General features: G+C 38.4%; 1 protein-coding gene across 1 annotated transcript in view; it reads right to left on the reverse strand.

Annotated features, from left to right (window-relative positions):
* The window catches only part of SMARCAD1 (SWI/SNF-related, matrix-associated actin-dependent regulator of chromatin, subfamily a, containing DEAD/H box 1), a 29,849-nt gene extending 4,646 nt beyond the window's left edge, over nucleotides 1–25,203 (reverse strand). Inside the window, exons 1-15 of the mRNA XM_010131483.1 lie at nucleotides 25,034–25,203; nucleotides 24,159–24,333; nucleotides 22,061–22,124; nucleotides 17,156–17,283; nucleotides 15,014–15,103; nucleotides 14,274–14,358; nucleotides 12,442–12,818; nucleotides 6,535–6,737; nucleotides 5,278–5,368; nucleotides 3,914–4,013; nucleotides 2,400–2,459; nucleotides 2,115–2,190; nucleotides 1,521–1,656; nucleotides 517–654; nucleotides 104–199 (exon numbers count right to left, since the gene is read on the reverse strand). Of these exons, the coding sequence (XP_010129785.1) occupies nucleotides 104–199; nucleotides 517–654; nucleotides 1,521–1,656; nucleotides 2,115–2,190; nucleotides 2,400–2,459; nucleotides 3,914–4,013; nucleotides 5,278–5,368; nucleotides 6,535–6,737; nucleotides 12,442–12,818; nucleotides 14,274–14,358; nucleotides 15,014–15,103; nucleotides 17,156–17,283; nucleotides 22,061–22,124; nucleotides 24,159–24,333; nucleotides 25,034–25,203 (1,989 nt within the window). The remainder of the gene's footprint in view (nucleotides 1–103; nucleotides 200–516; nucleotides 655–1,520; nucleotides 1,657–2,114; nucleotides 2,191–2,399; nucleotides 2,460–3,913; nucleotides 4,014–5,277; nucleotides 5,369–6,534; nucleotides 6,738–12,441; nucleotides 12,819–14,273; nucleotides 14,359–15,013; nucleotides 15,104–17,155; nucleotides 17,284–22,060; nucleotides 22,125–24,158; nucleotides 24,334–25,033) is intronic.
* Between the last annotated feature and the right edge of the window lie 392 nt (nucleotides 25,204–25,595).

Raw genomic sequence — 25,595 nt, forward strand, 5'->3', positions numbered from 1 at the left:
CGAGATAAACAGCTAGAACTAGCACTGGCAAAATTTGTTAGTCACAAAGATTATCAGGTTTTTTTGATAATATGAAACAATTATTTTAAAGATAAAACATTACCTCATCCTTCAGTCTTCTCAAGATGAATGGTTTTATTATCTGCTTTGCATGTGCAATCCTCTCCTTTTCATAGACACTTTGTTCTTCAACACTCTTCTAAGGAAAATATTGCAAGAACTCACTTACAGTGTGAAGTTTTCAGCTCCAACACCACTACCTTAACTATTCTATCTTGAGGAAAAACCCAGCCAGAACAGACAGATCTAACAGGACCCTCAGTATTCTGAGATATCCAGTTATGACACATTTTTACTTTAAATGGTTTATTCCATTGTTTCATTTTCTAGATTTTCATAATCACATTACTTATTTCCATAAGTTTCCAATAAAACAGAAGTTATGCAGCAACAGTAGTGTTCCAGCAATAAAAATCCTAAAATGTCATTTTTAAGAAGAGAATATAGAATACTTACTCGTTTTGAAGAGAACATCCTTTGGATTCCACTTGTGCTGGTGCTGAACATACACGGCATGACAAAATTCAAGAGGGACATCAATTCCAACAGATTATTTTGAACTGGAGTTCCTGTCAGCAGCAAGCGATTCTGTGCCTGTTTGCCCAAAGTGGAAAACAGCAGTGACAAACATTAGCTGAACAGATTAAGAATGAATACTAGCAGAAACAACACAGCTATAGAGAACTGAGGAAACAAGCTTGATTTAAATTCTAAATGTTTAAACTTCATATATATTTAGATCTCATGGAATAATTTTTTTTGGTTGGCTGGTTCTTTTTTTAGCTATTTTGCTAATTGTTGCTTCCATATCATATCGTTTCTAATGTCAGTCAGTACTTCTGCACAAGTTTTGAATTGCAAGTACAAGCCATAGTTTAATTGCTCAAAGATCAGCTTCTTAAAAAGGTTTTTGATGAAAACATGATCTTGAAAAATAAGTTGCAGTAAGTGATCATAAGTATATTACTATTGTAGGAATACTACAATGCTAAATTACAAGAATCAGAGAAAGTTGTGCTCAAATTTTCTCTTTTCAAAATGCTGTTGACTCAGGTGTCAAGCTAAAGGAAAGAAATATTTTAAAGCTAGCTAGCTTTTCTTGCACTGTTCTGTCAGAGCAGATCCTTAAACACTACAATGTTTCAGCACAAGTCATCAGAATAGCATTTTTACGTCGTTACTAGTGTTGGATAAAACTGGAAAATTGCTTAATACTGAAACGGAGCCACTACCATCATTGCAATGATGCTACAGGAAATTTATTATATTCTGGGGAGAGCTTGTCTCCCTAAGACTCCTAAGACAACACTACACTTATATCTCCTTGCATACTGTAGTTTCTGGAACATTATGTGTATATGAACTTTACAGTTAATACTCCATTTTCCCTCAACCCATAACTACAAAACAGAGAAAACCGGAGTTGTCCCCTCTAACCCAACAATAACTAAACTTCTTACATTAATTGTCATAAGGTGGTGGTAGCGTACTGAGCTCATGTTCTTGAGCATATGACCTTCATCAAAAATTGCATATTTAAGCCTCAACCTTTGAAACAGTCCTCTATCATCTGAGCTGCTAATTGCACAGTTGTATCTGTCAGAGAAAGTATCATAAAAGACACATTAAAGTAAAACTTAACATTAACATATTGGTATCACAATTAAATTAAATTCGCTAAAATTGTTAAGAGTTATGGAGAGAATACGTGAGCGGCAGTAAATAAAACTGCCTCAAGTAACCAACCATAACACAGTTTGCTACTGACAAAGAATTAGAGTTTACTTTGATGAGCCAGTGCTTTCAGTAACTTTCCAAAAAATTGTGCAAATCTATGACAAAGTAATATGTATCTAATAGAGTGTATTATAGAATTTATAATGTCAAAAGCATCTGTTACAGAGTATCTGTTATGCATTAATAAACCCCTGGCTAACCATCACCTGAAAATAAAAATAGGCTCCCTTCCCACCTCACCAAACTCCACTGTTTTGTTGAACCGCTAGAGGTCAGTAAAAGCTAATAAATTTTACTTGTTTAATTACTGTACTTACGTAGTTATAATCACATTAAAATCGACAGTTTCCTTATAAATGTTTTCCCTGATTTGTTTTCTCTCTTGCTGGGATCCTACAAAAGGACAAAACCAAATACATGTAATTGTGCTCATTTGATATACACACAAAAATTACCACAGTACACAGAAATACATTCGGCAATAAATATACGTATTTAAACAACTGTCTTAAAACAATGCTTCCATGAGCAATTAGTCTTTTCTTAGCCTGACGATACAAGCAACTGTATTACTGGATTCATTTACAAATTAGATTCCTTACCGTAGTAAAGAAGGACACTCAGTTCAGAACACCACATATTAATTTCTCTTTTCCAGTTATCTGTAAAGACATCATTAAAAAAAAAAAGAAAGAAAACACACAACCCGGTCATTTATACTTTATTATGGCTTACATAACTTCAGACATGCCTCAGCATTAAATCAAAGATCTGATTTTAAAGCAAATCCCTTTAAATTCTCCTGAAGGTAAGAAACTTTCTGTCTAAACACTAGAAAACTGCTAATATTCAGGGAAAGCAAAGAACCCACAACTGGCTTTAAGTAACTCTTGCTTAACCAGCTTGTGCTTCAAACTCTTACAGAAACAGACCCTGTGTGCTCTCTAACCGCCATGTGAAAATAATACAATGCTTAACTTTTCAGCCTGATTTCTTCCCTAGACAGTTAATTCCTCAAGAAAGCAAATGACTTCATTTGTTGGTACTCGCATCCAGAAGTGCTTCATCAGGAGAGACAGTGCCTCTGGGAGCATACAAGAAAGCCTGACAACTTGATCCAGCTCCAAGTGCGCAACCAGAACAGAGGCCACCAGGAACAATACCATGCCCAAGGGGAAGATGCTTGACAGCCAACTCAAATTCTGACCCCAAACCACAGCAGAAAGGAGTCTCTGGTAAATGCCACTTGACCCAGGCCAGACCCAGATCAGGACTGAGGAGACACCTCCATACCTCCAGAAAACCATCAGGAGAGCTGCAGGTACTTCCCAGGCATCCCCATGACAGATGCCTGGGCCAACCTGCCACTACAATTCATGAGCCTGTACAATTCACTTCACAAAATCATTATCTTTTACATCATCTTTTTTATCATCTTTTCTGATGCATTAAGAAAAATTAAGTCCAAGTAAGTATTTTATATTAAAAGCAGCATTTTCTTTCTAAATTAAAACTTGCTACTTTCTCCTTTGTATAATCATTCAACAAAACCAAATTTAACCCAACCAAGAACTAGTTTCTGCTCCAATTCCTCAGCTTTGCTGACATATTTTGTTCCACCATATTCTTCCTGCTTTCAAATGAGGTCATTAAACAATCAAGACACAAAACTAAAAGACAGTCACAGCCTCATCATTTCAGGATTTTGATCTGCTTTGGCAGATTCTGTGCAGCAAAAAGGAAAAAAGACATTGAATGTCTCAGTGACATGAAACCTAATCCTAAGCACAGCCTGAAGACTAGGAATTTCAGCCAACAGTCAGTAAGTAAAAAGACTAATTTGCTAAAGAAGTTCAAATTGTAGCAAGCAGCTTTGTTTGTTTGTTTGTTTTGTTAAGCATACAGAGCATACTAAAAAAAAATTTCCATGTTAAGTCTAATTAATTCAGAAGAAGCACGCCTTCAGTACGGTTTGCATTCCAATTCAAGTTACTTAAGGAGTTGAATATCACCAGAAGAAAATTACGTTTTCTTTCACAAAATTAACTTTATTTCACAGTCTGTCCACCATTTTTTTTTTTTAAACAAAAAAACAATTTTGAAACTTGTAACTTACCCAATGTTGAAGCTGGTACCACTATCAGATGGGGACCCCTATTGCCCCTTTGGTAGAGATAAGCTAGAAATGCAATAGCTTGAATTGTTTTTCCTAAGCCCTAAGAGAAAAGAAATCCATTTAAACAAAATTTACAACCTGTGGAACACAATCGTATTTTGCACTCATCAGACAATTACAGTGTAGTCAGTGTCAATTAAAGATTAAAAATCTGCATAGAAAAATCACTCTGTTCAACCACATTGTTTTACAGAAGACAATTCCTTCTTAAGTGCAATTGCAGTCAAACTTAATTATCTTTTCAGCTCAGTATTTGAGCAACCGGGATTCATCTTTTCCACTTATGAAGTTTCTCATTTCAGTCCAAGCTCATCCCCCAAATACTGAAATAGTTGCTGCAGACAAATGATTACTTGGAAACTAATTGTTTCTTTCCATTTCGGCCAATTGTACAAAGGATATTCCAGCTCTTTAAGTGGAATTTAATACGGAAATCAAATTTCTTTAAGATAAGCCCATGTTTCTGAAAATATTCACTTTCCTGTCTCCTGTATTTAAAAATTTATCTTACCTAGCACAAACTATGCACATAAGATAGTTCTTACAAATATGAAACATATGAAAGTTGAGAAAGTCTTAGTGAAGCAAACCCATCCACTCCCTCACCATGAATGGTAGGGGTTGGAAGGGACCTCTAGAGATCATCTAGTCCAACCCCAACTCCTGGTTCATCACAAGATGAACAGCAGCCAGGATTCACACCAACTGACAACACATTTAGCATTTAACAGCTGCATCACTACGCTTGTTCCATTGTACAATTATGGTGCTGTCAGCACCAAACAAAACCTTAAACCCATAAGCTTTTCTCTCATTGCAAAAATTATGGGGAGTGTAATGACAAGAGATGGTTGAAAAGCTGGAGAAACAGAACAGGTTTCTACCCGCTTAGTTTACTGTTGATTACTGTTTTGGAACTGATGGAGAAATGTAGAAGATAGGGGCTCACTACAACTAAACGCTGGACAAATACATTTGTGGGCAAGGAGCTATTAAAATGAATGGTTTGAGGATAATCTTGAGGATAATGTTGTGGTATAAACTGCTTTCATTGCATCAGAAGACACCACATGACTTGTAATTACCACTTTCATGAATCTTAGGCTACCTTTGACTTTCAAACTGCAAGTAAGAGCTCAGCAGCTTGTATACATTTTGATAAACTGTTTGCAATTTAAGTTATATTAGCTAAAACAAATCGCTAAAACAATTATGATCTGCTTGGGGTTTCCAGGAAATGAAAGAATTCTAAGTCCTATTTGTAAAACTTTTTATGATTCTTAAATAATCTATTTCACACTTACCATTTCATCAGCCAATATGCCATTCAATTTGTGTTGATGCAGCAGTGCTAACCAGTTCAAACCAACCTTCTGATATGGCTCGAGTGTCAAACTGTCAAGATATCAAGAATAAATTTTTACCATCCTTTATTTTTTCTCCATGAAACACAACTTTATGCTTATGTTAAACACTGAATAGTGATTAACCTTATTTTAATGCACTCCAGACCAAATCGTGTAGTGAAAAACACAAACATTATTTAATCGGTCACCTGAATACCAAAGAGTATTTCTGAACTTTAAGTAGTTTATCTGAATTTTCATACATCTTAAATGATCAAAACGAACATTTCGTCTGAAATCAATGATTCCCACCACCAGTTAAAAGCAGATACAAAACTGTTACTTTTTAAAAAGATCAAAAAACGAAGTGGCATTTAGCAGCTGTATCACTAAGTTTGCTCAGTTGCACAATTACTGGTGGTGGTGGCACCAAATAAAAAAGCGGACACACACAACCCACAAAACACACTCAACAGCAAGTCACCTAGTTCAGCATTTTTTGTCAAAGAAGAAACATCACTGATAAGCTCCCTCCAAACAGTTCCCTCTGGCTCTTAGGTTTTATTTTGACACAGCTGAAAATCCTTTTGCTACTTACCACTAGCAGCCTCCAACTCTAATCCAGGTTGTTACTCCTGTTTCCATTCCTTCTAGTCTCTCTCTTTATTCCCAATATCCATGTGGAGATCCTTACCAGTTTACCTCTCTGAAATAAATCCTTCCCCTCAACACATCCCTGGTGTCCCTCCCACTGGATATATTGTTCCAGACCATTTAGCACATCTGAATGTACTTCCTGACCAAAGTCTGCAGCTTTACAAGTTTTCTCAGACTCATTTCCATTTGGCATCTTCGAATTATAAGGTCCCCCATTACAGAGGCAGTTTTATTTGGCCTTTTGTTTGAAATAAGCTGACAACTCACGATCCCATCACTCAAGGTTGGTCTCTCCACTCATCAAAAACTGCTGCAAGTAAAATGAGGTATTGAGCACTGTTATATATCTTCCTGGTTTTACGTCCTTATCCTCCTCACCAGCTTTTCCTGAAACACTTAAAAGCATTTTTTTATTCCTTCAAGTGTTGTGCATCACTGAGAGTTGCTAAGTGTCAATATTTGCAGCTCTACTTGCGTAGACGACAGTTTTGAAAATCCCAGTCTTCAAGTACACCTTATTATCCAACACACTCGTAAGTATAAAAAAGGGAAAGATACCTCTGATTCAGAATGGAAGGTTGCTCTATGTTCCAGCCATTTCCTCTGCTTTCAGTAATCCTAGTTACTTCTTCTGCCAGTTTATTTGAAATTTCTTCACATTTATCCATGAGCTTTAGAACCAGGTCCCTCTCCTTCAGCAGCATCTTGCAGTTCCACACTATGTCTTCTGACAAACCAGGAGTCTCAGTCATTTTTCTTAACTGCAAAATAATGATAAAAAAATACTATGAACACTGGTAATAGCACCAAAGGTGCTATGGTGAAAATCCACAGCTGCTGCAGGCAGCGAGTGGTTCAAGTATCATTAGCAACAGCTTCCTGATCTCTCAAAGCTTCACATTCCTTACACACTTGGTCCACTGCAGAGTCATGTGAATCCACACTGAAAGTCACCATTACAGGTCCTCACATTGTAAAACACATCTTAATAAGAAGCAATTTCTCTGAAGAGTTTCTAATGTAAAATATAGGTGCTTTAAACACTTAGAATTCTCAAGAGGGGGCAACATACAGCACAAAGCAAGCTTTGAAGGCCAGGCCCACTACAGAACAAAAGCACAAAAGGAAGAAAAAAAATGTGCTGATTGTCATTAGATCTCCTCTCAAGTAATCGCTGTTAGATACTAAAGATATAACATGTAAACATAATGTAGATATCAAGACAAACTAATCTATGAAGAAAGCTAGTAAGACTTTCTAATGAATCTGTCTGGAGTTCAGCATTACTCAGTCCAAGTTTAACTGTACCACAAACAGCACATTCAAACTGGACTTAGGCATACTAGAGAGAGAAAAAAATAAAACCCAAAAATCAAAAAACCATGACTTAAGGGATAAGAAATTTCCCAACGCTATGTCAGGTTTTTTTGTGGTCAACAAGTACCAACAGGCCAAAAGATCAGAAAGAATTGGTTCCTTTGGTTCCTTCTCCTCCAAAAGTAAAATGTGAAGAACTGAAAAGAATTTCTTCACTAAGCTAAGACACACCTAAACTGTTTTTTCTTGCAATGAACCCAACCTGTGAAATCTATAAAAAAATCTTACACAAATCTATCAGGTCATTACCGCTTGCCAATACATTTTCATGGACAGTACTACAATTCTGACAAGGTTTTAGCATCATTCTGTTTCTCCCTTTTTTCTCCCTCCTTTTTTTTTTTTGCACATGCATGTTTCAGTTATCCTCATTTTACAGAGGGACAAACAAGATAAAACACACAAATACATTTTCTAAATGTCATACCAAACAAGCTGGCAAAGGTCAAGTAATAGTAACTGATTAATATTGTCACATTGCAGAGTAAAAGCAAGTTTTGTTGAGCTGAAGTGTACAAGCAGGCTATGCCTTAACACACAAAAAAAAAAAAAAAAAAAAGGAGTGATGCCCTCTACTGTCAGCCTGCCGTTAGAGTTTTGGGGAGGTTTGGTTCTTTTTTGTTTTTCTTCCATCTTAAACTAAGCTCAGGAAGTTTACCAACACTCATAGGTTAAACCAGCCTAAGACACACATGTCAACACTCGCAAACAAGTTTTCTAAATAGACACTACCATTTAAAAATAGAGAGGCATAAAGAACATGATTTTTAATAGGCAAAAAATTTCAACATTTGTTCTGATGCCTAAAGCTCTGGTTGGCATGAATGCAAGTCCTGTAATCTATAAATAAAGACATGGAGAATGAAGCCATCTGTTATTAACAGAAATTGTTAAAGTTGTTTCATGTCAGGACATTAACATTCATTTCCAAGTTAGAACAAGAAAAACTTTAGCCACTGGTTTACATTGAAAGACACAGTGTTACCCTGTCATGCAGAACACAAAGCAGATCCTCAAGTAGCCTTTGGTTTACTAGAGAGGTTCTGACATCCTCCCAGGTTTAATTTTTTCAACTGAGGTAAAAAAGTGTAAGACTAGCACGGACAACTGAACCCAGGAGCTTCCACAGCTTGCTTTGAGGAAAGGTCCACTGGAGTACCAGCCTGCAGCAGTGCCCACGGTGCATAACTGCCCAGCCGCATGCTCTGCTCAGGCTTACTCTGCACCACTTGAAGGTGATTTAAGATTTCGCTTTACTGCTTAAGGGTGAAAGTCAGCCTCAACCTCAATCAGAGAACTCCCATTCCACTTCAAGCAGCTCCCATTTCTAATCTGATGCATTTGCTGCTTCCCTTCTGTTTGCTTTGGTAGAAGGTGTCTCCGGATTTCCTGCCAGTTTGGTTTTTGTAGCAGTTTGTACATGTTCAGCCAAACAAAACGAGAGGCAGTGAAAAACCCAAGGCTACCCTCCCTTGAGTTTATATCTCCTAGCTCATACACTACTGCAGTATACAGAATACGATGGCCAAGTAAGTCAATCTTTGACTGCTCAGTTCTCCCTCTAAAAGTGGTAAGCTAAATACCTATATGCTACGTCAGAACTTCTATGTAATATTTTGCCTGAGTTTAACTTGCATGTACTCCTTAAGAATATGTAATTTAAAAAAACAATAGACATTGTTTAATTCACATAAAGGAAATTCAAGCAGTTAACAATTTTAAGTCTTAAAAATAAGGAACTACATAGCATTAAGCTCCCTCCAGTTCATATCCCTGCATTTACCAGAGGCAGCATGAAATTGCAATGGGCTCACACAGCAAGGAACAGATCTCTTTCCCAGACCCCAGCAGCTCAGTTGGGGTCCTTCTGGAGCCAGACTTGGCGTGCTCCGAACACAGGCAGGTATTGCCATTACGTGACTGTGTTACAGATTGTCTGCTGAGGAAACAGTGCTTTCCATTTACAACACTGGCCAACTGCAACGGTCTGGAGAAGAAAGAGCTGATAAAATATAATTAAGTGCTAATAAGTTTTTTAGAAGTGTGAAGGTGAGGAGGAAGAGTGATGGGTGCCCAGAAGTGCTTCCACCAAGGAAAGAAATCATGTTGCCTGCTAGCCTGCAATGTATGCCAGTAGGGTGTCACCAGGACCCCAGAGCAAACAGGGGAGGAAGGTGGGAAGCCGACATATGAAAGGACCCACCAGGAGGGGAGGTATCTCTATGGCTGTCCGTTTACTAATGCATGTCTATCCCAAGGAGGTGTAGAGCACGAAGTCCATACAGAGCAAGCCTGCACCATGAGAGGAAAACACGACTGAACATCACCCCCTTGCACAAAAGCTATCTAACATGTGACATGAGACCAAGACACAGAGAGGTGAACTTTCCCCTTCACCCTGTCCTGCTGCCTGCTCTGAACTCTTGTCTTCACCCTGCCCCTCCACAGCCAGCCACGTTCTCAGTACTCCTCTTCCTGCTAGCCCTCGCAGCCCACTCTCTGCTGGCAACCCTTTAGTTTGCCTACCCCTGCAACCTTACCTACTCCCCTTGTGCTATGATTCCCCGGTTCCCAGCAGAAGAAAGCTGCTCCTCATGAACACCTGCTCCAGCATCTCCTTATCTGGGTACCACACCTTCTCTGCGGACACAGTTCCACGCTTGGGCTTGCTTCTACAGCACAGGCACCTGGGACCACCTTTCCAAACCGCAGAAAGCAATACATGATTTTAATTTTTGAATACGAGGGGTACCCAGAAAGGCACGCTCAGAGCACACATCCCAGTCTATACTGTTACCTACTACTCTCCCTACGTTCACAACGTATTCTGAAGGGAGGCCGCAGGTCTTCGCACAGAGAAGCATTACTTCTCTGAATGAGGAGACGGACACTTACTTAAAGCCTCAAGGGCGTACCCAAGCATTCTCTACGGGAGGTAGTGTTTGAGAGGAGGCACTACCAAGTTAGTAAGCTCCAGCACTGAAGACTGGGTAAAACTACCCTCTTGGAAAATGTAGCTGACCTACAGTATGGACACTTCTAAACTGCCAAAAGAATTAATCCTTGTGAGCAAGGAATTTTTCAGCTCTCTCCATTTATTTTTTTGAGAACCACGTTTGTTATATCTTTCATGTGTATTTTAAATATTACTAGATCAAGTTAAACATGTCTTAAATATCTGCTCCAAAGAATAAGAATTTGCAAACATTCTTAGTAACTTGTCAAGCTTGAAATTCATTTAAATCCATCTGAAAAAAAGAGTCCAACTTGAAAAGGTTATCTAGAATAAAAAAGCCATTTTAATTTACGTTTTCCTGGAAGAAAATGTTCAGCTTTCATATAGGTAGGTTTTAGCCTTAATCTCAGGCCGAGAGCATTAATATCCCTCTCAATTCTAATAACAAGTGGCAACAACTTCTAGTGCTTGACACTGTGTTACAAAACACACCATTACAGTAAAAAAAGACCTTAAAACTAAGCCAATTTCTTTAATGCTGAAACCAAATCAGCACTCTCCATTATTCTACCACTCTTATTAATTAGTAGGAAAAATGCATCACTGAGCTACTGGATCATTACAAAAAATTAAATCCATACTGATACAAAACATCTGCTAAAACCTGCTGCAAACTACACCTATGCTGGGCAAGTATTCACAATACTACATAAACATACGGTTGCTGACAGCAGCAATCTTTAAGAAAGACAGATTTTGAATGCAAACAGGCCCAAGCAGCTTTCTTCCTGTTAAATATTTTACACAGAGAACAGCCCTGTAGCAAATATTTCTGCAAAGAATTAAGCTCAGGCAAAATCTAACAAGTTTAGAAAGGTATAGCCGTATGACAGATGTTCTGTGAGAAGCCAAGGGCTTGGGGCAAAACAGATTTCTTTTGCAGCATACCTGCACCTTATTTTTTTTTTCAAGTATCCTCCTCTTGTTGACCCCCCTTGCAACACAAGACACAAAGATCATTTTGTTTTCCTTAAAAATCTATTTTGTATCTCTTACTGTTATGCAGTAAAATATTTTACACACCAAATGATAATTTTTTTTGTTTTACGCATATTGAAGAAGTTCTATTCTGCTCTGTAAAAACACAAGCGGATCCTGCATACATCAGTGGGGGATTTTTCAGGACACATACTGATGAAAAAACATACCAATTACTCTGTAAAAGGGCCTATACACAGTTACTGCTTTAAAATTCAACGTGCTAATAAATTAGACCAAGAAAAAACTGCTGTACTGCACTTCAGATTTCTTACCAGGACATTGCTCTTATCAGGTCTGACATCTTGCAGTTAAGTGAAACTGCATGAATTGTGAAGGCAACAAGCAGACCACGGGAAACATTTGAAAGTAGTATCTCAGTGCCAGTAGATAATCTACTTACCAAGAAATACCGTTTTCCCTTCTGTTTTGGATTGTGGTTTAGCCCTCTGATGTTTTACCTTTTATTAATAAAAACACAGCAGTTCACTCCACTAAAAAATGGCTGCATTGCTTAGCTAGCAAAACCATGCTAGAGACAAGGCAGCATTAGATTAAAGAAAAAAAGAAACACAAGTGCAAAAAAAAAAAAAAAAAAAAAAAAAAAAAAAAAAAAAAAAAAAAGACGACGACTGTTTCTTGTATGAGACTGAAAATATCCATGCTGACACCTTCAATCATGGAGCTACCCCGGAAGCTGCTGCTGCTGCTGCTGTTCAAGTGCCTGCAGTGAAGGTCCTGCCACGTTCTTGCCTCCTGCATGGTTTTCAGCTGCAAGAGCTCAGAACAGGCTAGCAAACACGTCCTTCCCAAGTGAAAGCTCTAATTTCTTCTTCTGCAGTGAAATCAACCAACTTTCTATGCTACAAAGTGAGTGACAGTAATGTCAACCAATCAGCTTGAGTTTTCCAGGAAAATCACCCCTTAATTCATTCAAAATCAGGTCATATGACAGTATTTGAAACGCTATTGGCTTAGGAGGAACATAGCATTTTAGCCTAATCAGGATAAGGCCACCCATCTAAGCCTCCCTAGGCTGAAGCCACCTTGACTCTGAGCAGGCTGGGGATAGGAAAAGAAGAATGCAGACCTACCAGAGCCTTCCAGCTGTTAAAGGGACGGAGCGCTATTATCTTCTGAACCTTTTTCTCAGAACACTGGGGAATCAAAGTCAATTCGCTCGGGCAAGCATCTTGCAGGAAGCAGAGGATTTTCGCTTTGCAGCCATCCTCTATCTCTTCATCGACAGTGCTGTAGTTCTCATCAAGGGAGCCACCATCATCTTCGCAAGTCGACTCCTCTTCGCTTTCAATAATGCAAATGGTTGTTTTGCTCTCCTCATCTGTCACAAAGCTATTCTCATTTTGAATGGGAGATTTCTGGTTCAGCTTCTCTTCACTCTCATCAATTCTGCTCTCAGCAGATGCTTCGGTCCTGTCAGATGCTCGATTTGAGGAAATAAATTCTATGCCTATGTATGCAATATAGAAGGCAACAAGTGAATGTGTACTGGTTAAGGGCAAATTGAAACCCACTGTTTTTCCAAAATAAAACCTGTATAGATATAAAACACAATTCTACTATTTAATACACAACAACTCAACAGCATTTGTAACTAAAAGAGGAGCAAACACCATGCAAGTCTGTTTAAAACATGTAAACAGCACCAACTGTGAGTGTAAGATGAGCAATTCTGATTTGTATACCGGTCAAATAGCAAAAAGTTTCAATTAATTATCTTAAAATACAGATGATCAATGCTATGTAATATGCGTGAGCTGCAGAAGCTTTGAGGTAAGAGCAGACAGTTAAGAACTCTGACGTATCACTGGGATGAGATACTGGTCCCACTCCACCCAACTGCAGAGATAATAATCAAGGAATCACTGTGGTGATTTCAGAAAACAACCCCTGACACCTACTCTCAGCACAAGAATTACGTACTTTTTCCGTTTTAATGCATCTCAGTACAACATTAGAGGTGGGACAATAAACACCCGCACTTGTTAAAGCAACTGGAAGAATGAGGTATTTCTGACCAAAACAACCCAACCATGCTGGAGTGAGACAGAGGCTATTTAACAGAATGTAAGCGAGTCATTTTCTGAAGTGACTTGTATGGCTTTTTCTTCCTTTGGAAGCAAACACTTGCAACATTTTTCTCTTCTGCCCAACCCCAGCTCGCGGCTGACTGACCTCAGCCCCAGTGTCCACCTTCTCAGAAGCAGCAGCAGCAGCAAGAACTCAACTTCATGCATACTAATAGCTCTCACCACTTGTAAAGAATGCAATTAAGAACACTATCCCATTACAAGAATACATAAATAGTGATACAGCAAAACATATACATAACTGACAGCTGTGTAACACTCTGAAAAGGAATCAATTCATTAAATAGTATTTAAGCTGTAACTCACAGATATACCTGGAATCACAGTTCTTGCTCCCTACATTTAATGCACTGACATTTATATAAATAAACTGGTTGCATAACTTAAGGCCTATTTCTAGTATTTTTCTCTTCTAAAATATATTTTAAAATTGCCACCTATGCAGTTATTTGCAATTACTGATTTATAAATTACTCCAGTTAAAAAACAAAACTTATTTTTAAACGAGCAGAAGGGGAGCAAGTGTGAGCTTTGACACATTTCAAAATACATTTTATGATATGATCACAGGTAATTGCAACTTCTTATGTAGTAGTTACTGTAATAACAAAGCAAAGATATTGATCTCTACTTAAAGAGCAAAAGCTAATCATGACACTTAAAAATATAGAAAAATTGAGTTTCCCTTCTTTTATCCTCCCCATAACACTAATTTCAAGTATCAGTGCAAGTTTCTAGGCATAGCGCTGCCAGGACTGTCATTGCTGGACATTAAAAAAGCTTTGTATCACAAGCCAGTTTTATTGTCAGTCTGCCCTTACCCTTTTCTAAAAGTGCTCTCAGGAACTCCGGTGTTTCTTGAAACACCCAGTCATGTTTCTGAAGTACATCTCTCAGGATCTAGTAAAAGATAAGAAGTTTTGTATTGTGGCAAGACAACCAAAAACTAAATTTGGCTGCATTATATCATTAAGAAACTAACAATTTTAACTGCACAAGGCAAAGAAAACCCCTATAAAACAGATGATTCAAAATAAAGGAAATCAAAAGGAGAAAACCCTTCAGTTTATCCTTATACACTCAGTTTAGGAAGAGCTGCACTCCACTTTTCAAAAGGGTGAGAATACACATTAACAAGTTTTGCTTCCAGCAATTTAAAGCACAGCATTAAAATGCCCTGACCAGTTGCTACCACCAGCTGCTAAACTAATATGAAGCGCAAAGTATATCTAGTTGTACAGGAGAGAAGAGTGTGAGAGAGGGGGAGGGATAATTTCCCCACGCATTTTCATAATAGGTCATAAAATTTTACTATGCCAGGCTTGTCATATGACCAAAAAAGTAGGATGAGAAGTTCCACATAATCCTGATTACATCCAGCTACTCTCTCTTCAAGGCAAGTTACATTCCAAATGCAGCATCAGCAAAGATTTTCCTACCCTGGGCTCTTTCCAGGAGTGCTACTGGTGTGAGAATTGTTTCATTTGGACTATCAAAAGCTGCAATTTTCTTAAGAAGTCAAAACCTGATGTCCGATCAGGAGACATAAGCTCACCTCCCTATCCAATCTAGGGAATTCATCTTGCAGCTTCTTTACAAGTATCTCTTGCTTCTCCCATTCAGTTTGAGGTTCTGTCTCATCCAGCTACGTTAAAAAAAGAAATCTATTAGGTTTTCAAGAAAGTTATAAACACAGAAACAAAAAAAAATTCAACCCAAACCTAATCAACATTCTTCATTCTTAAAGAGACACTCTAAATGACAAAAGCACTTAAGGCAAATGCAAGTTGCAGAAGTGATTCCTCATACATAGCCAACGATCAAAGTGAGACCAAAAATTTTGTAAGCATAGAAAATGTCTTGAGTCATGAAAGGCTGGCATTCTTTACTTGATGAGCGTACAAAGCGCAAAGTTACAAACCAAAACCTAAATAACATAGAACTATCTAGTTTGTATTTCTTTGAAATAAAAAGTTAGTAGTGATTCTGGATATGTAAGGCAGCAGATGGCAAGGTTAACAGTCAGTCAGTTAGGTTAGATTACCAAGCGTGCAGTATTTAACCCACCAGAGTCTACGAACATGTTAAATGGTGTGTTCATACGAAGATTCACGGGTAAAAAAAATCCACAAATACTGTGTCACAGCACCACTGAGTCACATCAAAAGCTGGCAAAAGTTTTCATCAACAATAGCCCAACAGCTACTATCAGCTGGCAAAATGGGAGGCTTCTTATGAACAAGGGCCAAAACTCCTACATGTCACAAACTGCTCTTATGTATTCACCACAAAGAATTACTCCGGTTTCTTCAGAGCTCTGAATGCAAAGCGTTACAAAGTCTTACAATGTAAGTTATGTAAGTTATGTAAGAATGCAAAGGTTACAGGTCTACGTATTTACAGCAGAGATGCCAACAGGTTTAATCAATATTTACTTCGCTGAATGATGTTATTTGCTGAAAGAGTACAAGCAGATCACCTGAAGCACTCCATGAGTAACAGAGAACAGTTCCTTTCCTCCATGAGCCTGGTATCATTAAGAGTACAGCTCAAGCACCTACAATAGCTGGCAAAATATGCTGTAGTCTTAGGAACCAGTGAAAAACCAAGAGCAAAAAAAAAAAAACCCACACAAGTTTTCTCACTACAATTCTCTATTACAAATTCTAAAACCCCACGTTTCAGCTTTATTTTTCCCAATTCTTTGCCTTCTACCTGTAATGGAAATGTTAAGCACAGAAATCAAACTGCTGCATGAAATCAGGTCCAGTAAAGCACCGTTTGCTAAACTGGCTGGGTAATAATTCAACAGACTCCTTTGTAACCTAACCCACGGGTCTGGTGAGGAGCCCAGCAAATCTTGCCTCACAGAATTCACAGCTCTCCTCCAAGAGAGAACAGGAGAATATCTGGGTAATACTATTTTTCTTTCATGGAAAACTCCTCTGACTGAGGAAAATAACTGGTTAAATTTCAGCACAAAGATAGTCAACGTCCTCCATCCAGCCTCCAGTATGTACTAGTAGAATTCCCTTTCTCTACCATAGTGGTTTTCAGGGACATCTGCTAGGACGCCTGGGAGCCGGCCTCATGACAGCACTATAGGACCGTGCATAAAATCTGCCAAATACCAACCTGATTGCTCCAGCATCATTACATAAATCCTATTTATCAGCAGAGGTCAAAGTATTAATTCCTTGAAACATAACCAATCATTCCTTTTAAAGATTCGCCCAAGTCATAGTTTCAAATATATACAGAAGCAACATTATTTCTAGAACACAGAAGAACAGTAGCAACAGATGTTGAACTTCATTTACTTGAGGAGACACAAGGAGTGACCTGATGAGGCAAAGTGATCCACATCCTATGACTCCCACTGATGTTCACAAGAACTGAGTATTACTCAGCACCTCACATGCTGCTACCTTTCACCAATCACTTCCACAAAAGCAGCGAAAATTTGTATTGGGATACAAATCTGCAAACACTAAAGAGCAAAACAGGTAAATTCTATTTTGTTCTCCTTTGTAACTCTGAATGGAAAAACCTCACTCAGATGGCAAGATTTGAGTTTGATGATTGGATTTTCTGATAAAACACTCCAAGTTCATGACACCACTGTCATTGACCAAGTTAGATAATTCCATTTATTTTACAATGCACAGAGAGGAAAAAAAAAAACCTCAGTACTTACGTAATCAACTTTTGGCTTTTTTGCGACTTGCTCATGTGCGATTTCGCCTCTTTCTGGAGAATCTTCTAGTCTCCTTTTATGAGAGGGACCTTTAAAAAGAATCAAGGCAGAAAAGAAGGATCCATTACCTTAAGTTCACCCCAAAACAGCAGAACCATTCAAACCAGCACTGTAGTAGCTACTTATTAACTGCACGTTTACCAATATCCATAACAATTTCCTATTATAATCTGCAGATACACTGAAATTTCAGGCAGCGCAGCTGCTTGAAAGTACATGTTTATTTATCTCTAAGTTTTCTATACTAGTCTGGCAATTAACCAAGTAATTACCTCTCATTTTGAATAGCATTTTACTGCTTTTTTCTTTCTAATTGCCAAGCGTTTTACACCCAAGTTGCATAAAGATATATGTCTACTTTTATTCAAGCTCTTGAAAAGTTGGTATTTAATCAAGACTGAACCCCAGTCGTGAGCTGGAATATGCACAGCACTGCCAATCTGAAAGCACTGATGACTGATTTCTGGCTCAGATACACCAGTTTTCAACACTAAATCCAATGTCTGAAAGAAAACCATGCATATTAAGTCAGTGATAACTAACTATCAGTGATAACCGTATTACTTAGGACTGGTTCATCTGAGCCAGAACTTTAGGAGTATCTTTGGGTTCTTTGGGTGGTTATCAAGAGACTCTCGTCTTAGCATTAAGACCTGCCCAGTCATTTCTGCATTTTCTGACAGCTGCATGCACAGCTCATGAAGGCAAGAACACATTACCACTATTTCTCCACATTAGCTTTGCTTGAAGCAGCTACTGTTACCAGAACAAATTACTGTAAAAACTTCTAGTTCATGACTTGAAATAGTACTTTGAGTTAAATCTTTTTTGGAAGAAAAACTGCCTGCGGAGTTTCGATGTCTGATACCAGCATCTCCAGCCAACCTCCTCTCCCAAACTGACTCCCAAAGGAGACCAGTGACCACACACACACACACACACACACACACACACACACACTTATTTGACAATCCAAAAGATGGTCTAGAGGATCAGGCTTAGTAGTTTCAGTTGTGGAAAATTAAGTAGCCACATCTTTCCACAAGAAGACATTTTGTGTGGAAATACTTTCAAATAAATTTTCTACTAGACTCATTCACTCTGACATCAGAGATGTCTTGTATAAATATTTAAAAAAAAAAATCATAAAAACATCCCAAAGGCAAAAAAGTAAAGCTTCAGCAATTCTTCCTTAAATGAAGCATCTGGCAAGAGATACCAGAAAACACTGATAAGATTTTTTCAAAGTCCATGTATTTCTATATATAGGTACAATTATATACAAGAGGCACAGTTCAGAGCATCCAGAGAATGTGCTGCTGGTGGGGGCGGCTCTCCTTCACCGTTCAGACCTTTGCCTTTCTGCCCAAGAACCTCGTTTAAACAATATTACCAGGAAAAGCCATGCTAATAGCGCAAGTCTGAGAAAGATGTATTTGTCTTGCTATCAAAGCTAAGGGCTGTCAGTAAAGCTCTAGAAGTCATGGTGGTCTCATGCTTTACTGCTTACATTCAATTAAAACTGCATTTAGGATGGATAATTGTATCAACAGTGATTCTGCAAACCTCTTTGCCTTAAAAAATACAGGGGCTCCATGTAAGAGTATTTTGAAGAATTTCCTGCTTTGAAGTTATGGGCTGAGCACTCAGCAGTCTTTGAAGAAAACCCAATCATGACAATTTTTAAAGGCATTTGAACTGTAGCAAAAGATCTGGATAACCATGATCTCAGGAACTATCGACACAAAATTACTTAGAAATTAACCTATGGCCTTCTGAAATCCACCACATCAGCAAATGACAAAAAAAATCCCACACATCTTTCTAAAGACATTTATTTTGCAAGGTATGCTTAATTATAACTTCCTGTGCAAAGGGAGCATATGGCTGAGGGGATGAAGAAGCTCTATTACTGCTAGAAGGAAACCATCCTTGGAGGAGAGGCAGGACACACCAGGCCTTCCAGAGAGATCCTGGTTCTTTTGATAAATTTTATGATTAGCTAGCAATGAGAAGAGCAGCTCCAGGGTTTCAAACTTTAGAGAGGCACCTGTAATTACTTCCACTGTTGTTTGCTGCTACTACTACAAAAACCTTTATTACTGTGACTTCCCCCACCATTACAAAAGAAACAGTAATTTCTGTCTGTTCAAAAAGCAGTGAACATCAGACAGGTCTTCAGCTCAGAAACACCCTCACTGATTTCATGGTTTTCAAGATTTACAGAAAACAATAGCAGAAATAAATCTCAAGCAGCAGGTATTACTATAACTTCACATCTTTCATTCATACACCTTTTCAGAGTGTCACACCTCATCTTCGTATCTGTAAGTCATCTACAATGCTTCTTGTTTTAGTCATATACAACTACCGAATTCAAGCTATAAATACGAGTGTTTGTCATTTTGAAAGGACAGAAAAATTTGAGGATGACTCGGCCACGCTTTTTTAGCAAAGCCATGCTTCACAGAGCTATCTTGTCCCTGACCTCTCACAGAGTCAACGCTTCACAACCAGTAAAGAGTATCATAAATTAACAGACAAGCAGATGTTCAGTAATGTCTCCGTTTTTAAATAATGTGTCCAAAATGAGATGATTTATACCATCACTTTCAGTCATGCTTACTCCTAACCAAATATTTTATACAACAGCTGTGATAAGTGAGAATTTTGCTGCCAAGATTTTTCTGTGGTCTTATATTGCAAGCATGTGAAATAGCATTCTTAGATCAACACAAAAATGGCCAAAAGGCAGGGCCTGCATACCAGAAGTCAAAGGGGTTTAGTTCAAACACTGTGAACTGCAACAAAGTTTAAGGATATATATTATTGTAAATTAGTTTAATATTAATCAAAACCATTGAAAAGCAATCATAGTCTTCCAGGAAGGGATTTTCCACAAGCAGCAGCATTCAGAAGTGGTGTGTCCCTCAAAAATTACGCCAGGTTTAGTTTTCTATTGCCAAAATCCAAGAAGTCCCATCTATAGAATCTGATCATAAACACTGTGATAGCCTCAAGATGTTGGTCTGGTTGGGTAAAAAAAAAAAACCAAACAACCCAAAACCCCACAAAAGCAACCCTCCCTTAAAACGTTTTTATGAATGTTTTAAAGCTTTCTGATAATTTTTTAAAATGTTTGAAGTTGCGTGTCAAAATCAGCAGATGAAAATATGGTAGTACAACGGGGTGAAATGAATTAGCAAAAAATCCTAGACATATTGCTTCCAAATCCATAGGATAGCGAATGAAAAGACACACCACTTAGAACAAATAAAATAATCAAGAGTGACCATAAATAGCTTTTTCCAAGAGCTTTTTCTTTTTTAGCCAAACCAGGAAGATCTCTTGGAAAAGACACGGACATCATCATCATCACGGCTTGGCTTCGCGGACGAAGATCTGGGAAGGGCTTTTCCCACGCTCACTGCAAGCGATGAGCGCACCCTTCGGGGCTGCCCGGTGGATTTTTCAGGTGAGGCACCAGCATGTGTGGAACTGGCTCCACCCTTTACACCTGAGGTTCATCTGCCAGGGCCTGGCGAGCTTGGATGGTGACAGCGAAGTCCTCGGGTCGTAGGTTTGGTTAGAGTGTCCTTCTCTTAGATGGAGCCTTACAAGGCTAAACGAGCTCCATCTGCCCAGGTTTGGAGTCAGAGTTGTCCTTCTCCTAGGATGGTGCCCGAAGGCTAGTGAGCCCATCCTGCCCGTGGACACACTGTGTCTGACCCTTCAGCTGAGACCTGTCTGGCCTGGGAGACCCCACCGGAGGCACATGCCACCCCCAGCACAGCTCTCGACCTCACGAGGGCAGGCAAGCTCCTTCCCCACAGCAAGGGGGTGCCCGTGAAAAAGTCGCTGCTCTGCCTCCGGACATCACAGACCCGGGCATGGGGCAGCTGGGGCCTGCCAAGAACGGGAGTCCTGGAGGGTGACCAAGACATGCAGGTTGGGTAAAATCCACGGGCAAATAAACTGCAAAAGGATGAAGATGGCTGAACCAGATCAGCTCCTCTTTATAAAGATGTTATATTCATACCAACCTGCCACTCCTCTCCCACCAACCCCAGTAAATCAGTCTCAAAGATTACGATGAAATTTAACCCTGGATTTAAGTGATGTCAAGAAACAAACCTAAAGACCAAGCACGATGACCTTTTACATGCGTAGCACTTTCTACACACTTCTACATCATGTGTGGGGTTTTTGGGTTTGTTGGGTTTTGTTTGTCTGTTTTTGATAACAGCATTAGACTGCACAAATTCAGATGCAGAACGAAAAAAAAAAAACCAAAAACCTAAATGAGCTCCAAGGCCTCAAAGGCATAATTTGGGAGAGTTTTGCTAGTTTAAGACTAGTAGCTCTCATTCAGAATTACAATGAAGTCTTGAAGACCACCTGAAAATTGTGGTGGGCCTTGAGAAAAACAATATCTACTTATCGGTGACTACATTCTCCAGTATATTTTTTTCCATATCACCAGATTTCACACCTACAACATTTATAATTATTATTGCTAACCCATGACTATATGCCTCAACTTCTGGGCAAAGAAGGAACCAGCAAGAACATAAATCACTTAAGGACCAACGTGTAAAGCAAACTTGAGCTTTACAGAACAAATTCTCCTTTTTTGTTCTACGTTTGGATTTTTGTCCACATCCTCTTTTCACCTTTCCCCTTGCACAATCTGCAATTTCAGTTTTGTGTTATTACAACGAATAGATTATAGTATAACTTTTAGCAAATGCTTCACCTCTTTTTAGATACCTCCCAGCCAAGTTACCTTCACTGAATTGGCTACACCTTCTAAAGTTTGTTTTGGGATTTATTTGTTAAACATACCTTCATCCCTGGACGTGAAATCAGTAGTTGCTTCTTCATCTACTGACGGTGATGGCTGTACCAACTAAAAAAAAAGAAAGACAGCTGCTAAGTGGTGAGATTTAATCCAGTTGAGCAGAGAACAATGATAGATCAGCATGATTGGAAATACACTTTGAAAAACACCACAAAAATACACATATTATAAAAGCCAAGAAAAAAATTAACAGGTATCAAATTAGCAAGACTGATCGCATAAACTGTATTTGGAAACACTTTCAAAAACCTGTTGGAAAACATTTTTAATACGCTTTCATTCATCGTTGCTTTTTTAACAACCTCACAAACATACCATGCAGGTTTACTTACAAGCTTTTTTCAAAAACTATTCAATATTACTACGAAAAAAAAAGATGATCCAAAAAGTGACTTCTTATCTCATAAAATGTCTGTGTTACGCTACATCACATTGGTCGATTTCCTGAAAGTACATGCATAAAACTTACAACGTGCCTCAAAGTTCATCTATACATCATTGAAGTCCTAGATTCTTTCTATCCATGTGTAATCTCAAAATACAGAATTTTTACAAATTAATTGGATGCTGAGACTTTTTGCAAGTGAGATATCTGCAACAGAAGCCAATGATCTAAAGGTTACAAATTTAAAAAAAAAACAAACCACCACACAAAAAAATGAAGTTATAAGGAATTCTGATTCTCAAGTAGCTTTTCATATTTCTAAACAGCATCTTACGATTTTCCTATAAACACACAATTTCCTTTTCCAAAGGCCCATGATTTTACCTCAATAGCTTCCATCAGTTGTGCAGTGTTTGTCAGGACAGACTGTTCTGATCCGCCATGAAGGAACAATAGATTTGCCTAATATTTCACCCTCTTCCTTCAGAAATGTTGTGAATATGTAACTGTGGACAAAAATCTGCACAGCCTCTATGTACTACAAAGTTCTGCTAACACAGGAGCCACATTACACTCTCCTGAGAACAAGTACCACCAGTGCTACATACCACTGAGTAACTAAAACCACCACTGAAGTCACAAAACAGCAGTCAGACACACCATCCGTCATTTCTAGCTAAATTCTAAGCTACGATGAACTGCTAACTTTCTTTGGTTTGAACATATTCTACCATTTGGTCAAAAATTGAAACTTCATAAATTCTGGATATCTACAATGTAAATTTTGTTTCATTGTCCAGGAGAAAAATTCCAAAAGTGCTATTTGCCATCCCTTCCTTCTTCTTAAAGTAGAAAGCCTACACATAATGCTCGATCCACTGGGAAAAAAATATCCAGCAAGGAGCACCACTAAAATTTCTGCATTTCTTTAATGACATTTCAGCAAGCTGGAAACTTAGCAGATTAATTTAAATACATTTAGCTTTGAAAATTAAAGCTAGTGAAAACTTGGTTACATATCAGCACTGAAAAGTAACCTTGCTAACAAATATTTTAGTGTACTGAAGATATCTTACTGTAATAAGTTACAGTATAACCGTACTGTTACTGTAGACTTGTACTGTACATTACACAACAGCCAAGAGTAACTCAAGTTCACAAGTCAGCATAATCAGAATAAATTATACTAAGTTCAAACCTACTGTCTTTTTGTCTTCCTGGAAGTACTAAAGGCTTTGTGTATTAAATTTCATAAATGCAAGGGTGCAACATGTAATCTACTGGAGAAGATGGCAATGATTTCACTCATTCTGCATTTAATCAGTCAGCTGCACTCCAACAACAGCAGTTATCAACAGTTATCAGCCAACACAGCTGGTTATCACAACTGAAAGATGTAATAGAAAAATTTTCTGTACACCGGAATTCACTGTTGCCGAGTTGATCTAAAGGTTTATGTATGTGTGTATACATATATTTAAAGCGTGCGCATGTATATGCCTCCATTTTTATATACACATAAGCATCTGAGTATATTTACATGCGTATACGGACACGTTACACGGTTCCCCTAAAATACATTACTCTGATATACCCTAGTAAGAATGAAGGCTGTTCCTGCTAAGAAAGCCAGGGGCTTAGCAACACTGCCTACAAAATAGTCATCAAAATAAATCAAAAGAACAGAGCATCATTACACATGGAAATTCTCCCTCATTTTCTTCGGGAAGAGGTTCACTCAGTGTTTCCAGCCGTGAGTCTCTGACATCTTCCTCTACACAGTTCTTCACAGCCAGCAGTCGAGCCCCACCATTTAGATATTTCAGCTGCGGCAGTCCACTTTCAGGCTGTTCATCGTCCTCATCAGAGCTACTGTGCATGAGGGAGAAGAAAAACAAGTAAAAATTATTCTTGCTTATGAATGTTTTACCCTTCCAGAACACAACTGTAAAACAAAACCAACAGGGTAACACAAAAAGTGTTCAGTAACACCAAATCAGCTTGTACCCAAAGCAATATCTCCTATTCAGGACAAAATAAAGCATATGATTAAGCACAGTCTTCTGCTTGCAGTAAACACAGTGCAACATAGCAAAGGAAAGGAGGAGGAACAGACAATGAGCAAGACCGTATTGTGCTATAAAGGGTTACTTGCCAGTTTAGCAATAACCATCTTAAGTTCTGCTTATTTTCCTGTCCACAATCGTTTTGTAAAAACAAACGGAACAAGCTAAAAATCTACTCCAATATAGCTTAAAATTAATAAAGCAAATGTTCTGTGTTTAAGCTTTCAAGTGCTGTTAAAAGGATTTCAGAGGGGCAAATGCACAAATGTGTAATGAACATGATACACATCATTCAACATAACTCCTCCCTCGTGTCTTCCCTAAGAAGACAGCACAAGAGCTGGACTCTTCTTCCCTGGAAATCCAGCAAAGTTTACTCAGGGGTAGGTAAATCACAAATCAGTAAACCGAAACCTAACCTCTGTTTTTCAATTCAGTATTTCAATTTAGAACATCAGGTTGCACAGAACATTACAAACATTACAGAAAACTAGCTTAAAGCATACATGACAGCTCCGCGTCGGCTTCGATTCCTGAGTTTTACTGGAGGTTCATCTTCGCTGTCTGAACACACATATATGAACTCCAGCCCTCTCTCAGGGTCAAAACCAGTTCGTGGCCTTGCACTTGGGAGTTCAGGAGATCCTTCAAAGACTGAGTACCCTGTGCAAACCATTTCCACAGGAGAAAAAATAGGAGACAATGACTTAGGACTGCAATGATTTATCTGTACATAGAGCATCAGATAGCTAAGATTTCTTCCTCATACACAGCAACCATTTAAACAGAACTCACACCCGTGAGGCATGGAAAATACCTGCGAGCTGTATTCCTTAAAGTGGCAACTTACCTGGCAAAAGATCCTCAGCCGTCTTACATCAAACCAGTTTTATACCACAAAGTTTAAGAGATCATGTCTTTTAGGTTAATAACTAGTTATAAAGACATTTTTATTTTCGGAAAAATGACTAATGAGCAAAATCCTCTGAAGTACTTGCAGGCTGATCAGGACATGGATAGAAACATAGTGGTGTTCCTGACGGCTGATTGATGATTTGCTTGTCTTGA

The sequence above is a fragment of the Buceros rhinoceros genome, unplaced genomic scaffold (genome assembly GCF_000710305.1).
Source record: "Buceros rhinoceros silvestris isolate BGI_N320 unplaced genomic scaffold, ASM71030v1 scaffold8892, whole genome shotgun sequence".
Classification (NCBI taxonomy): Eukaryota; Metazoa; Chordata; class Aves; order Bucerotiformes; family Bucerotidae; genus Buceros; species Buceros rhinoceros.